The sequence below is a fragment of the Zerene cesonia genome, chromosome 17 (genome assembly GCF_012273895.1).
Source record: "Zerene cesonia ecotype Mississippi chromosome 17, Zerene_cesonia_1.1, whole genome shotgun sequence".
NCBI lineage: Eukaryota > Metazoa > Arthropoda > Insecta > Lepidoptera > Pieridae > Zerene > Zerene cesonia.
In genome coordinates this window covers 5753254-5764445 of record NC_052118.1, presented here as the reverse complement: position 1 = coordinate 5764445, position 11192 = coordinate 5753254, and the positions used below count along the sequence as shown (strand labels likewise).

Here is an 11192-nt window from a genome sequence, read left to right as displayed (position 1 = left end):
TAATTTAGTATAAACAGGATTCGGAATATGACAATGATTGTCGTCTGTCAATAATTTTGATGTTTGTATAATTGTCGAATCACTGACAGCTGACCGCTAACGTCTTCTCGGCTTCCGCCTGTCGTCACCCGTCAGAGAATATGTTTTGTCTGCATAAAATAACATTTACTTCTTTATCAAATATACTTAATTTTAAGGTTTTGAATACCTGTTTTAGATTTTAAAATATATACTGCTCTAAATGCTATAATAAATTGGTGCTGCTATTCATAAACATTGAGAGTATCAAGAGTAAGCTCACTGATTATGGCTATTCTTCATAGAGCGCTTTTTACATGGTTTATATTTTTAGTATTTTTAATACTACTTTGTCTACGTCTCGAATCGAGAACCCATTGGAATTGGTTCATTGTTTTTATTCCCATGTGGGTGTATGACAGCATTTTATTGATATATGTTGTATTCCACATGGTTTCCCACTGCAGAAATGGACTAGAAAGGTTTCGCGGGACTATAAATAAAAACGTTTGGTACATTGCTGCTATAGGACTGAAAATGGCTGCTCAAATTATTATTTGTATAAAACTAGAATACACGAAAGTAAACCTCCCAATTTATGTAGTGATGACTCCAATTTGGATGTTGCTCCCAGTTTTGTGTGTTGAAGTTTTTATGCACCTGATAAAAAATTCCAGTAGAAGTAGATACTGAATATTTGTGTCCTTAAGATAAAATGCATTTTACTGTAAATGACCATGTGACTGAGATAAATTTAAACTTGGCACACATCCATTGACATCAGTGATGTGTTTGCACAGTAATGACAAAATTTTGGTTGAACAGTGATATAACATAACCCCAGAAGTGAATGAATTTATATAATGCCATCAATTATGAGTAATATACCTGATGTTAAATCAACAATAGTGAAGGAAGTGCCTGTGGGATCTACTGCCGTCTTGAACTGTATCAGTAATGACTTTAACCATAATTTCATGTTTTGGCTTTTTGACAAAAACAAAGTTATTGGTCCAGGAAACTTGTATGATGAAAGAAAATACAAATATGAAGTTTTATCCGGAAGACTACATATTGATGTAAGCTATACATTAATTTTGTTTCAACTGCATCCAAAAAAAAATTTACTAAATATTCCTTTTAAGATTGAGTCTCATTCAATATGACATAGTTTTAACTAACAAAACAATCTTTATCAACATTGTTTTTAGTATATCAACAAATAAGAAAATATATTATGATAATAACTGGAATTTGTGTCAATGAAATAGGCAATTTTCAGGGTTTTTTTTGTTATTTTTAGTCTTGAATGAGCTTTCTATTTCCGTCTTTCAGAATGTATCCCCAACAGAATCTGGCTATTACAAATGTGTTTCAAAAAACCTTGATGGATCAGGGATAGCTGTTGGTGAAGTGGAGATGATAGTAAAAGGATCCGTATTTACAGCAATGGATGCTGTGAAGTTAGTTGCCATTGTTCTGTCTATCCTTGTGATCATTGCTTGTGCTGTGATTTACTTCAGGCTAAGGAAACAGTGGAAAAAGTATGATGGGAGAACTGTTGTTCCAGGTAAAACATGTACTAATTGCAATTTAGATCAAAGGTGCAGCACTAACCTAAAAGCAATCTAACTGTAGACATGTAGTTCACTTTATACTAAGTGTTATTATATATTGCAGATTTGAATAGATTATTAGAACATGTCATATACGTTTTTCAACTTACTATGCTTAATTTTATCCGTCATTCAATTTTTTACATATTATTTTCAGTGGATGATGAAGATGAGGAAGGCGATGAAATATACAACCGTACAACTACTTCCATAACAGAACCTGTACCTGGCCCAAGTAGGAACCCATCTTCTGAGCATTTGATATATGGCATAGACAACCAAGGTCTAGACACCGATTTTAATTCTGTGTTTGAAAATATACAAATAAAATCTCCACAGGCTAGCTTGATATAATTTATTAATGCAATACAGTAATTTTGCTCTAACTCTTAGACTAGGATAACATTTAAGTTATAACCACTTAAATTAATTCTCAAATACATTTTTATTATGTTATTATAATAAGACAATTTAAAATTGTGCATTCTAGAGTAGGTAGGGCTCAGTAATTTATAGCAAACAATATTGGTGTAATACAATATTAAAATTTGTTTCATACTACATACATTACTGTGAATTAGGTAATTATTGTTATTGTATAATAGAAGGTATAACATGTAGATAATGTAACTTCCCTAATGTAACATACTAGAATTAAATATATGTATATTTTTTGGCTGTATTATTTTTATTAACATTAAAAGGTTATATTTCCTGTGTTCCTATCCTTATCAGGAGTAGCAATAGTTTCACTGTTATGTGTTAAATTTAATTGTGGGGTTGTGTCAAATGTATCATCATCTTCATCCTCACCATTTATTTCCATTTCAAAAACCCTTACTTTCCTTTGTATATTTGAAAGCACAACTGCAACCTTTCGTGCACCTGACACTGCTATTTTATTACCATTCATCTTCTCTAAAACTTTGTAGACACTTTGATCTAATAATGGTGAAAGATCAATTTTTTCCATGTCTTCATTGAAAATGATATTCCTGCATTTCATATTAAACTCTTGTGAATTCTCTAAAGCGATTTTAAGAGGTAGTTGTAAAAATATAGTGCTGTCTTCCATGGTTGGATGTTTCAATAACAAAGACAAATATTCAGATGAATAGAATTGTATGTCCAATATTTCTAAATTTTCAACTGACGAGGGAGGGTTGCAGTCTTTAATTAAACTTGGCGAAAAGAAGTATTCACATGTTGTAGCTGAACATAACCTTTCCTTAACGCTTACTGACATAAAATAAAGTCCCTGTTGTGGAATTGTTGTATTGACTATGGCCATCATAAATCTTTGTTGTTTGGGATCAAATATTTGAGAAATTCTTACACTTTCGCTAACATCCAAATCATCGTCGCCATCATAGCATTTTATATTATACAATACTGAAAAGTTCTTTGCTATGTCTTTATGATGTATATCAAAAACCTCTTCAACTTCACGGTTTAAGTATTTTTGTTGTTGTACAAGTGAAAATTTCTTAAATTCAGTTGTTGAATAAATTGTATCATTTTCTTTTAGAAGGCATGAATTTTCTTTAAGAATTTTATACCAAGGATTGTCCTCATCATCTGGTAAAATTGTCAATTCCTGATCTTGTAAATATTGACCCAATCTTTCTAAATTAAATTTCATAGGCTTTTCTTCAGTATCCTCATCATTTTCAACTTGTACATTGTCGAAGTTGTATAAGAAATCAGCAATATGTGTTAATTCCTGTTGAGTTATTTTTACTATTTCACTAGGTGTGTGCTCATCCAATAATCGAACTATTGCTACAAACAACCAACGGAAGAATGCTTTATAATTACGCATTGATACATCTATCACTTGCTGCAATTCTAGGCATTTGTTTAAAAATGCAAAGCTAGCTCTAATAGCAGATGTCACCTTAGTTTCATCAAGACCTAATACCTGAAAAAAAAAAATAATAAGAACAATTTAAACTTCATCATTAATGAGCATTATAATAATGCATAAATACTATAAAATACCTTGTATCGATCTGGGATCTTAGCAAGACCTCTCAGTTCAGACAAGTGATATATAAGATTTTGTCCAACAATATTTAACTGCTTCAGAACCAATTTTTGGATAGTTGAATAACTTAATTCAACCGAGCTACCAAATTTCTTTAAACCTTTTGCAGTAAGCTCTCTTAACAAAAATACTTCCAATTCATCAGAAGGGACACCTGCAAGTAAAATTAATTTAATGATAACAATACTTTGGCCATAAAAACAATGTCTCACTCCTCTAACCATACAAATAATTGATATATTAGTCTCATGTACCTGTAAAATCTTGAATAACTAAATTTAAGGAATATATAATAATTGAAATACAAATTTAAGGTGAAGATGTAAGGTGATATTGTATTAATGGAAATTACAGAAATAAGTCACAATTTACCTAACATCAATAGCTCCAGTAAATCTGCAGAAACACCACCCTCTGGTACAGTTGATGCATAATATGCCATTTTTGTGTCCATTTCTAATAAAATATGTTCCCATGCTTCAGTAATTGACTTCATAGTTTTATCAAGATGTGAAATCATTTGTACTATATGGACATGTTTATTGGCCACAATAGAAAGTTCTTCAGAGTAAGCTGATAAAACACTTGTATTTGTAACAGAGACAATTACTCTGTTTGTATTTCTTTCGACATATAGAACCTGCATCACACTAAAATCGTCTGACATTTGTATATCTAGAATCTCATAATCTCCATATTCATCTTTTGTAAATTGAGACATATGAACACTTCTGTAAGGGTATCTACCAAAGACACTCATAAAGATATTTCCAGTCCCATATGCAATCATCAACAAATTAAGCTGGTTAAATTGATCTAAATGTTCAACACAGCCTTTTTCTTTTTCATCCGGATTGGGAGCTTTATATGCAGTACTTGGAGATGGTGGCATTTGTAAGAATATGGAACAATCATCCTGCAAATTGTTCAGATTAAAATTAATAAGATATTTATTGCTTAATAATTTCATGTTAATAAATAAAATGAGAAATTATATTTACGTATAAATTATATTCAGTTGCACTTTCCAAAGTACCAGCTTTAACAGCCCATCTAATGCAAGGAATGCCATAGTTTTTATATTCTGACTCTTCTACAACTTCTTGGACAAAGTCATACTTATCAATAACTGTTTTGTCCTCTATATCCACAATATAAACACTTCCATTATTGTAACCAATCGCTAAAGCCTGGAATAACATTAACATACAATTTCAAGGAGTAACCATCTGTGTTTAAAAACATATTTAGGAAGGTATTAGGCCAATTGAAACTTATCTATTTTAAAATAATATTTCATTCAAAAACAAATAGCCCAACATTTGAAAGGATAATTTATTTCTACATCGGACTGTATTGTATGGATTAAGGATTTATTTTATCCATTAACTGATTAGGTAACTAATTTATTATGCTGAAATTATACTTTTTCCAAATGTTGATCAAGTACAGGCTGCAGGCAATGTAAACAGAGCCTCTATTTTATATTGTAATATTCCCTTTATATATTAAGGGAATTATTTACTACTCATAATAAATAAGTCATAAGATTTTTTTACCTTTTTTATTTTATCAATATTACATTATTTTTTATTCTATACACTTAAGCTAAATAGTCCAAAAAGAAAATAATACTTACTTTACCATCGGGTCTCCAAGCCATTGAGTCCACAACAACATCTTCCGATGGTGGGGGTAAACTCCAAACCTTTTGCCAATGAAGTCTGTGAACTTGTACTTCTCCTAAAATCATTCAATAAGTATTTATATAAGTTAAACACATTTTAAACTCAATACATTAATTCATTGAGATTTAATAATACAATATATATGTGTTACTTTGAGGTAAACTCAAGTTTAATATTAAAAAAAAAAAATTAAAAAGATTTATTTACCCTTGCTGTTGGTAAGAGCCAATAAATCAAGCCTATGGCTCCAAACCATAAGATCAACTTGATTGGCAACATGCCTCTCTTCCATTTGTCTCATACCACAATGATACATTTTGCTTCTGATTTAAGATTTCGCATTAAACAATACTCTAGGTTTTGCGAGCCTATAAACTCACAAAATAACAATATTCTACGCTCAATACATGGTATAATACGTTATTTTACAGAAATTATCATTAACGAGAAAATGGTTATTAGATCTTAATCTGTTACTAATTGATAATATTAATCTACAGTTTTTATTTAAAATTAATAATTTTGCGGTGTACTAACTACGTACGACATAGGTATAAGGTAACTGATTTAATTGGAAATCAATAAACTCAGTCCTGCAGTATTTGTGTTGCCAGGCCTCGTCGCAAATTACGTTTCGTTTCCTGATATGATATATTTCTTATTGTTTCATTTGTGCCTCAAAAAAAATGCACTACTATTTCATTTATAATGCAAAAAGAGGGTTGTCATAAATTTATATGTTGTTTGCATAATATGCGTGTCTGTCTGTTGCATAGTTGCTCTCAAATATATTGACCGATTTCAATGCAGTTTTTTTTCCTTTGAAATCCAGTCACATTCTTAGCTATGTTAGATGAAAGACAATAACCATGATAGGATGTCTCAATTTAAAAAAAACAAACGATAATTATCGACGATGATTAGTTATCTTTCGAGATTATTAAACTTTATTTTATTTATTTATTTAGGAGAGCCATTAATTATTTACACCAATGCAAAACAATTATTATTCATGGTAACATTATAACATACTAGCTGTTTGCCTAGGCTTCGCCCGTGGAAATTCCACGGTGGAATATAAATAGCATATGTCCAAAGAGTAGTATAATAATACGGGGTCCTATATCACTTCAGAATCAGAATCAGAATCAGAATTTTGGAAATTTATCCAGTGGTCATACAAAGATACAAAAGTTGCGACTTTATAAATATTAGTGTAAATATGTGCAGTAATTAATTTAAGGCTTACACCACAAGCATATAACGAGAGAAACGAGTATGAAAATAGAGACAAAAAATTACTCTGAAGACTTAGAAGAAAAAAATACTTTATTGCAATCCAAACATAATATACAAAAGCCAAACAACAATAACATAAATACACAGAGAAGTATTAGAAAAGGCGGCTTTATCATTAATAAGCTATAACTTCCGGGCAATCTTAGGATACAGGAAATGTTTGAGAGAGAAAATTGGTAGATAGTGCAGAACAACATATTTAAATTTATAATTGCACAAGTACGAATCACAGAGGTCATGATCCCCTTGGGTAAAATCTGAATCCTAAGAGTGACTAAAAACTTAACGAAATATGATAATAAACAGGCTTTTTAAATCTTATTGGTTCAGTGCATCCCACATAATCATTTGACTTCATAGCAGAGTACTGTGCAGTGTCCTTATAAAACTACTTCATAGACACGTGCCCGGGACGCTATATATGTGGGCGCTGTGCGCGTCATTTTGTCAAAGCAATTCACATACACAAATTAAAAAAATCTATTTATATCCTGCTTGCTTGCGTAGTCACAAACCCCTGATTATTGATTTTAAGTCCAAGGTCCTGACCACTGAGCCACCACTGCGTTTTACATTACATATTAAAGCTCATTTAAAAATACCAATGGGTTTTACAAAAGAAATTTCTGTTCTTTTTTCATTATTTTTTATTTTGAATTTTAAAATTATTGTTACAAATATACTCCAATACAAGAATGATAATTATTATTATCTATAAACATTTCTAATCAACTTCTCTGGCTAGTTGTAGGTAACATATAATTAAGTTTAATGTAATTTGCATTGTACAGGCAGTATGTTGATGTGTTAAGAATTTAACAGTGGAACAATGTCAAGTATTGTTGTCAAAGCCAAAAAAGTCGTTGAATGCTTCTGTTAAATTATATTCTTCCATATATTTTGAAAACCCACTCATATCAGCATGTTTATTAGTACGACTAGATGCATTTTGAAAAATAATTTCTTCAAATTTTGAAAACCGTTGTTCCTTAGCTTGAAAGGATAATTCAAATAGTTCTATTTTTCTAACGACAATTTTTTTCCAATTCATAGATTTTATCACTTTCCACCATTCTTTGCAGTCATTTTCACTCCCTTCAATACATATAATTCCAGGCTTGCCGCTTAAACAAAATCCAGTTAATTTAAGCTCTCTAGCCAGCTTAACAATTTCTTCACGTTTTTTCTTATTATAAATATGATGGGAAAATATCCAATATCTGGCAAACTTTACCTCTTCTGTATATTTTGTATTCTCATCTATTAATTCTTGGGAGTTTTTTTCTACTTCAGTAAACTGTTCTATATTCTCTTGTATCCATGCTACAATTGAGTATATGCATGCTTCATGGTTATGAGTAGATTTTATAAAGTCCATTGCTCCTCTATTCAATCTTGACTCTTGTTGACGATTCATTTGATTACATCTTATGTAAATGTCCGGTTCATCATCTGGGTAGAAGGTTGGTAAATTTATTGAAATCTCTAATTTCATATTTTGTAGAAAAAGATATAATACAAAGTCAATGTGTCTTGGTGTGTAATCAGTTTTATCCTCTAGAAAATCCTTAACTTCTTGTAAAATGGATGTATCTGTAAAACTTAATTCGTCCTTGTTTGGATACATTGAATTTAATAACTCGATTTCACTCATTTGTTGAGTTAAGCAGGAGAATAATTTTTTCTTCATTTCGTCACTTTCCATTGTAAATAACTTTTACTTTTTTTTATATTATAAGTCGGAAGAAATTAATATAAGGTTGGTAAAGATTACATTTATTAGATTACATTCACTCCTGTTTTCCATAACTAGAATCAGTAATGTGTGATATGTGAATAGAGTAGAAATATACAAGCAGTCTACTTAATTTGGTGAATATATATATGATACCTGTGGACCCAGTGGTGAATATTGAATACTAAAGGGTGATTGCCGAATACATATTATTATTTACTATTATCACAGCCTGTCAGCTTCCCGTATTATTATTCTACTCATTTCTGTCTTTCTACTCATTTCATGATTGACAATCATCACTTGGTTGACAAGTGACAGGTCAGCGCACAGGCTCAACACAGGCACTGACAGGAACGTTCTCATAATATATTTCATATAGTAAAACTGTAAAAAACGTTTTTGTACATAAAAAAAATTCAAATAAAATAGCCAGGGTATTAAAGGATAACCAACAGATCCCATTTCCAGCAAAGTTGTATTTTTTGTCTGCTTGTCAAGTGCAAAGTAAATAATAACTTTCAATTTGAGTCCTTTATGCTTTTCTTATGGTCAACATTCTCATTTTCATTACGGGGTCTCCCTCGCAGACCCATTCCAACAGCACTGTCAAGTGTCAAGTTTTTAATGCCGAATTGCCAGGGAGTAACTAATTCTTAAACTGCCAAATGGTGACGTCCATTAAATCCTTAAAAAAAATGGTGACGTCAATTGTCAAATGTCAATGTCAAATTATCGTGCCGGGAAGTGTTTTTAAGTTCTTCTTCTTCTTCTTTAAGTTGTTTTTAGTATATAGTTTGTGAAAAATAAAATAAAAAGTTTGAATGGAGATAAGTTTTATTAACGTTTTTATTATAGTTCGTTTTTGAAAAACATTTGGGAACATAGTTATTAAAATGATAGTTCAAGTTACCATAATTGTAACCGCGGTTAAATTTTTGTTCATGCCGCTCTAGTAAGCTTTTTTTTGTTTTAAAAAGGAGGAACCAAAATATATAATTAATAATGAAGAATCCGCAACACTACAAATAATTAAATCTTTTTTAGCCGTTCAACAGATTTCGAAGTACACAGAAACTGGTTGGCTATTACTCATAACAAATCTATCGATGAATGGTATTTTGAGTCTACTTCAGAATGGACACTAGACTATCCTCCTTTTTTTGCTTGGATGGAGTATGGTTTATCATTAATAGCTAAACAGCTTGATCCAGAAATTGTCAAAATTGAGAACCTAAACTATGCTTCTGATGTAACAGTGATGTTCCAGCGTTTTTCAGTTATTGCATTGGATTTTATTTATGTTTATAGTGTAAAGAAGTATGTATCTAATCAGCATTTCTTCTTTAATTTTACTTCTACTATTATTTCAGTTTTGTATAAATTTCAGATGTTCAGACTTATTGGATAATGGCAAACTTCTTGTTTTTATACTTTTGGTATCTAATCCTGGCTTATTAATGGTTGATCATATTCATTTTCAATATAATGGATTTTTATATGGATTTTTGCTTTTCTCTATAGCACATATGATAAAAGTAAGTGTAACTAGCTTTTTTGATACAATTATAGAAAGTATTACATTTAATGTTATACTTTATTTATGTTTTCAGGGAAATTTTATCCAAGCGGCGTTATGGTTTGCAATTTTAATAAATTTTAAGCATATTTATATATACATAGCACCAGTATATGTTGTTTTTCTATTGAGGTCATACTGTTTTACAGTTTCTTCTAATGATGGAGTCCACACACCATGGTATTCATTTTCATTTGTAAATTTGAGCAAACTGGCATTAATAACTATATCAGTATTTGCTTTATCTTTTGGACCTTTCATACAACAACTACCACAGGTAAAATATTTTTATGGTTCTAATTTGGACTTTATTGCACAGTATCACATTAATTTAAACAAAAATTTTCTCTAGTTATTTTCAAGGTTGTTTCCATTCAAAAGAGGACTTTGCCATGCATATTGGGCTCCAAACTTTTGGGCTTTATATAATTTTGGAGATAAAATCCTGCATGTTTTATGTGAGTTAAAATAATTAATCTTAATATTTATTTAAAATATGAAGAGGACATGTGTGAATTTCTCTGAAATAATATTTTTTTTCTTGTGGTTATTCACATTAAATGGTATACACAAGGCCTATTTTGTTAACGTTAAAAAAAAGTTTTCCAGATATTCATGACTATACTTACAATTTTTCAAAATTTGATAAGTATAATTCTTACAGATAAAAGGTTTGGTTTACCAACATCTAACAATGTTGCATCAATGACTGGTGGACTGGTACAGGAATTTGACCATTCAGTATTGCCATCTATAAGACCAAATATAACATTTGTTTTAACAATTTTGTCAATGTTACCAGCTCTAATTAAATTGTGGCATCTTGGAGCTGATAGAAGATATAGAAGTATGAGCTTTATAAGGTAAAAATAGTGCTATATTTATATAGAATATATTATGTTTGAAATAGTAGATATTACAATAACTATTTAAATATGACACTGGTTCCATACAAATAAGCTAAAAAGCAACTAAACTAACAAGCAACAAGATAATTGATCACCAATTGACTTTATAACCATGGCAACCTTGTAGCTTAAACTACATTTTTATTCTTAGTTATTATAGCGGCAACCCATTATCTCTGAAAATCTCAAATTATTTTAGGTGTATTGTCATATGCGCCACATGCTCATTTATGTTTGGATGGCATGTCCATGAGAAAGCAATTTTGATGATTTTAATTCCATTGAGGTAAGTTTAAAAATTG

At 30.4% G+C, this 11192-nt stretch overlaps 5 protein-coding genes across 10 annotated transcripts in view; 3 read left to right on the top strand and 2 right to left on the bottom strand.

The window, feature by feature from the left end:
* Nucleotides 1–7: 7 nt before the first annotated feature.
* On the top strand, nucleotides 8–733 carry LOC119833268 (transmembrane protein 60). Its single transcript, XM_038357233.1, has one exon. It carries the CDS (start codon nucleotides 307–309, stop codon nucleotides 709–711), a length of 405 nt encoding a protein of 134 aa, XP_038213161.1. The 5' UTR covers nucleotides 8–306; the 3' UTR covers nucleotides 712–733.
* On the top strand, nucleotides 731–2312 carry LOC119833265. The gene is made up of 3 exons (XM_038357232.1): nucleotides 731–1097; nucleotides 1354–1588; nucleotides 1792–2312. The coding sequence occupies exons 1-3, from the start codon at nucleotides 882–884 to the stop codon at nucleotides 1986–1988; spliced, it is 648 nt and encodes a 215-aa protein (XP_038213160.1). The 5' UTR covers nucleotides 731–881; the 3' UTR covers nucleotides 1989–2312.
* LOC119833264 (anaphase-promoting complex subunit 4) lies at nucleotides 1976–5973 on the bottom strand. The gene is made up of 6 exons (XM_038357231.1): nucleotides 5577–5973; nucleotides 5321–5424; nucleotides 4683–4871; nucleotides 4054–4597; nucleotides 3636–3835; nucleotides 1976–3555 (listed from the first exon to the last, which is right to left on the bottom strand). The coding sequence occupies exons 1-6, from the start codon at nucleotides 5683–5685 to the stop codon at nucleotides 2332–2334; spliced, it is 2370 nt and encodes a 789-aa protein (XP_038213159.1). The 5' UTR covers nucleotides 5686–5973; the 3' UTR covers nucleotides 1976–2331.
* A 476-nt stretch (nucleotides 5974–6449) lies between these two features.
* LOC119833249 (RWD domain-containing protein 2A) lies at nucleotides 6450–8760 on the bottom strand. The gene is made up of 2 exons (XM_038357203.1): nucleotides 8560–8760; nucleotides 6450–8477 (listed from the first exon to the last, which is right to left on the bottom strand). Exon 2 carries the CDS (start codon nucleotides 8371–8373, stop codon nucleotides 7501–7503), a length of 873 nt encoding a protein of 290 aa, XP_038213131.1. The 5' UTR covers nucleotides 8374–8477; nucleotides 8560–8760; the 3' UTR covers nucleotides 6450–7500.
* Nucleotides 8761–9131: 371 nt separating this feature from the next.
* The window catches only part of LOC119833248 (probable dolichyl pyrophosphate Glc1Man9GlcNAc2 alpha-1,3-glucosyltransferase), a 2847-nt gene continuing 786 nt past the window's right edge, over nucleotides 9132–11192 (top strand). The window contains exons 1-7 of one of the 6 annotated variants that reach the window (XM_038357201.1): nucleotides 9134–9358; nucleotides 9451–9483; nucleotides 10017–10042; nucleotides 10132–10259; nucleotides 10335–10440; nucleotides 10647–10845; nucleotides 11090–11176. In XM_038357201.1, coding sequence (XP_038213129.1) covers nucleotides 9300–9358; nucleotides 9451–9483; nucleotides 10017–10042; nucleotides 10132–10259; nucleotides 10335–10440; nucleotides 10647–10845; nucleotides 11090–11176 — 638 coding nt within the window. In that variant the 5' untranslated portion in view covers nucleotides 9134–9299. Of the gene's footprint in view, nucleotides 9359–9450; nucleotides 9724–9793; nucleotides 9942–10016; nucleotides 10260–10334; nucleotides 10441–10646; nucleotides 10846–11089; nucleotides 11177–11192 lie in introns of those variants that run through there. The other 5 variants (XM_038357200.1, XM_038357199.1, XM_038357196.1 and 2 more) reach the window with 5 other exon arrangements.

Bases quoted from the DNA above. Each gene is read 5' to 3' on its own strand.
- LOC119833264 (XM_038357231.1), bottom strand. From the start codon at position 5,685: ATGTATCATTGTGGTATGAGACAAATGGAAGAGAGGCATGTTGCCAAT. The intron at 3,836-4,053 runs GTAAATTGTGAC...TTTTACTTGCAG, and splicing joins ACTGGAGCTATTGATGTTAG to GTGTCCCTTCTGATGAATTG. The intron at 3,556-3,635 runs GTATTTTATAGT...TTTTTTTTTCAG, and splicing joins AGATCCCAGATCGATACAAG to GTATTAGGTCTTGATGAAAC.
- LOC119833268 (XM_038357233.1), top strand. From the start codon at position 307: ATGGCTATTCTTCATAGAGCGCTTTTTACATGGTTTATATTTTTAGTA.
- LOC119833249 (XM_038357203.1), bottom strand. From the start codon at position 8,373: ATGGAAAGTGACGAAATGAAGAAAAAATTATTCTCCTGCTTAACTCAA.
- LOC119833265 (XM_038357232.1), top strand. From the start codon at position 882: ATGCCATCAATTATGAGTAATATACCTGATGTTAAATCAACAATAGTG. The intron at 1,098-1,353 runs GTAAGCTATACA...TCCGTCTTTCAG, and splicing joins CCGGAAGACTACATATTGAT to AATGTATCCCCAACAGAATC. The intron at 1,589-1,791 runs GTAAAACATGTA...TATTATTTTCAG, and splicing joins TGGGAGAACTGTTGTTCCAG to TGGATGATGAAGATGAGGAA.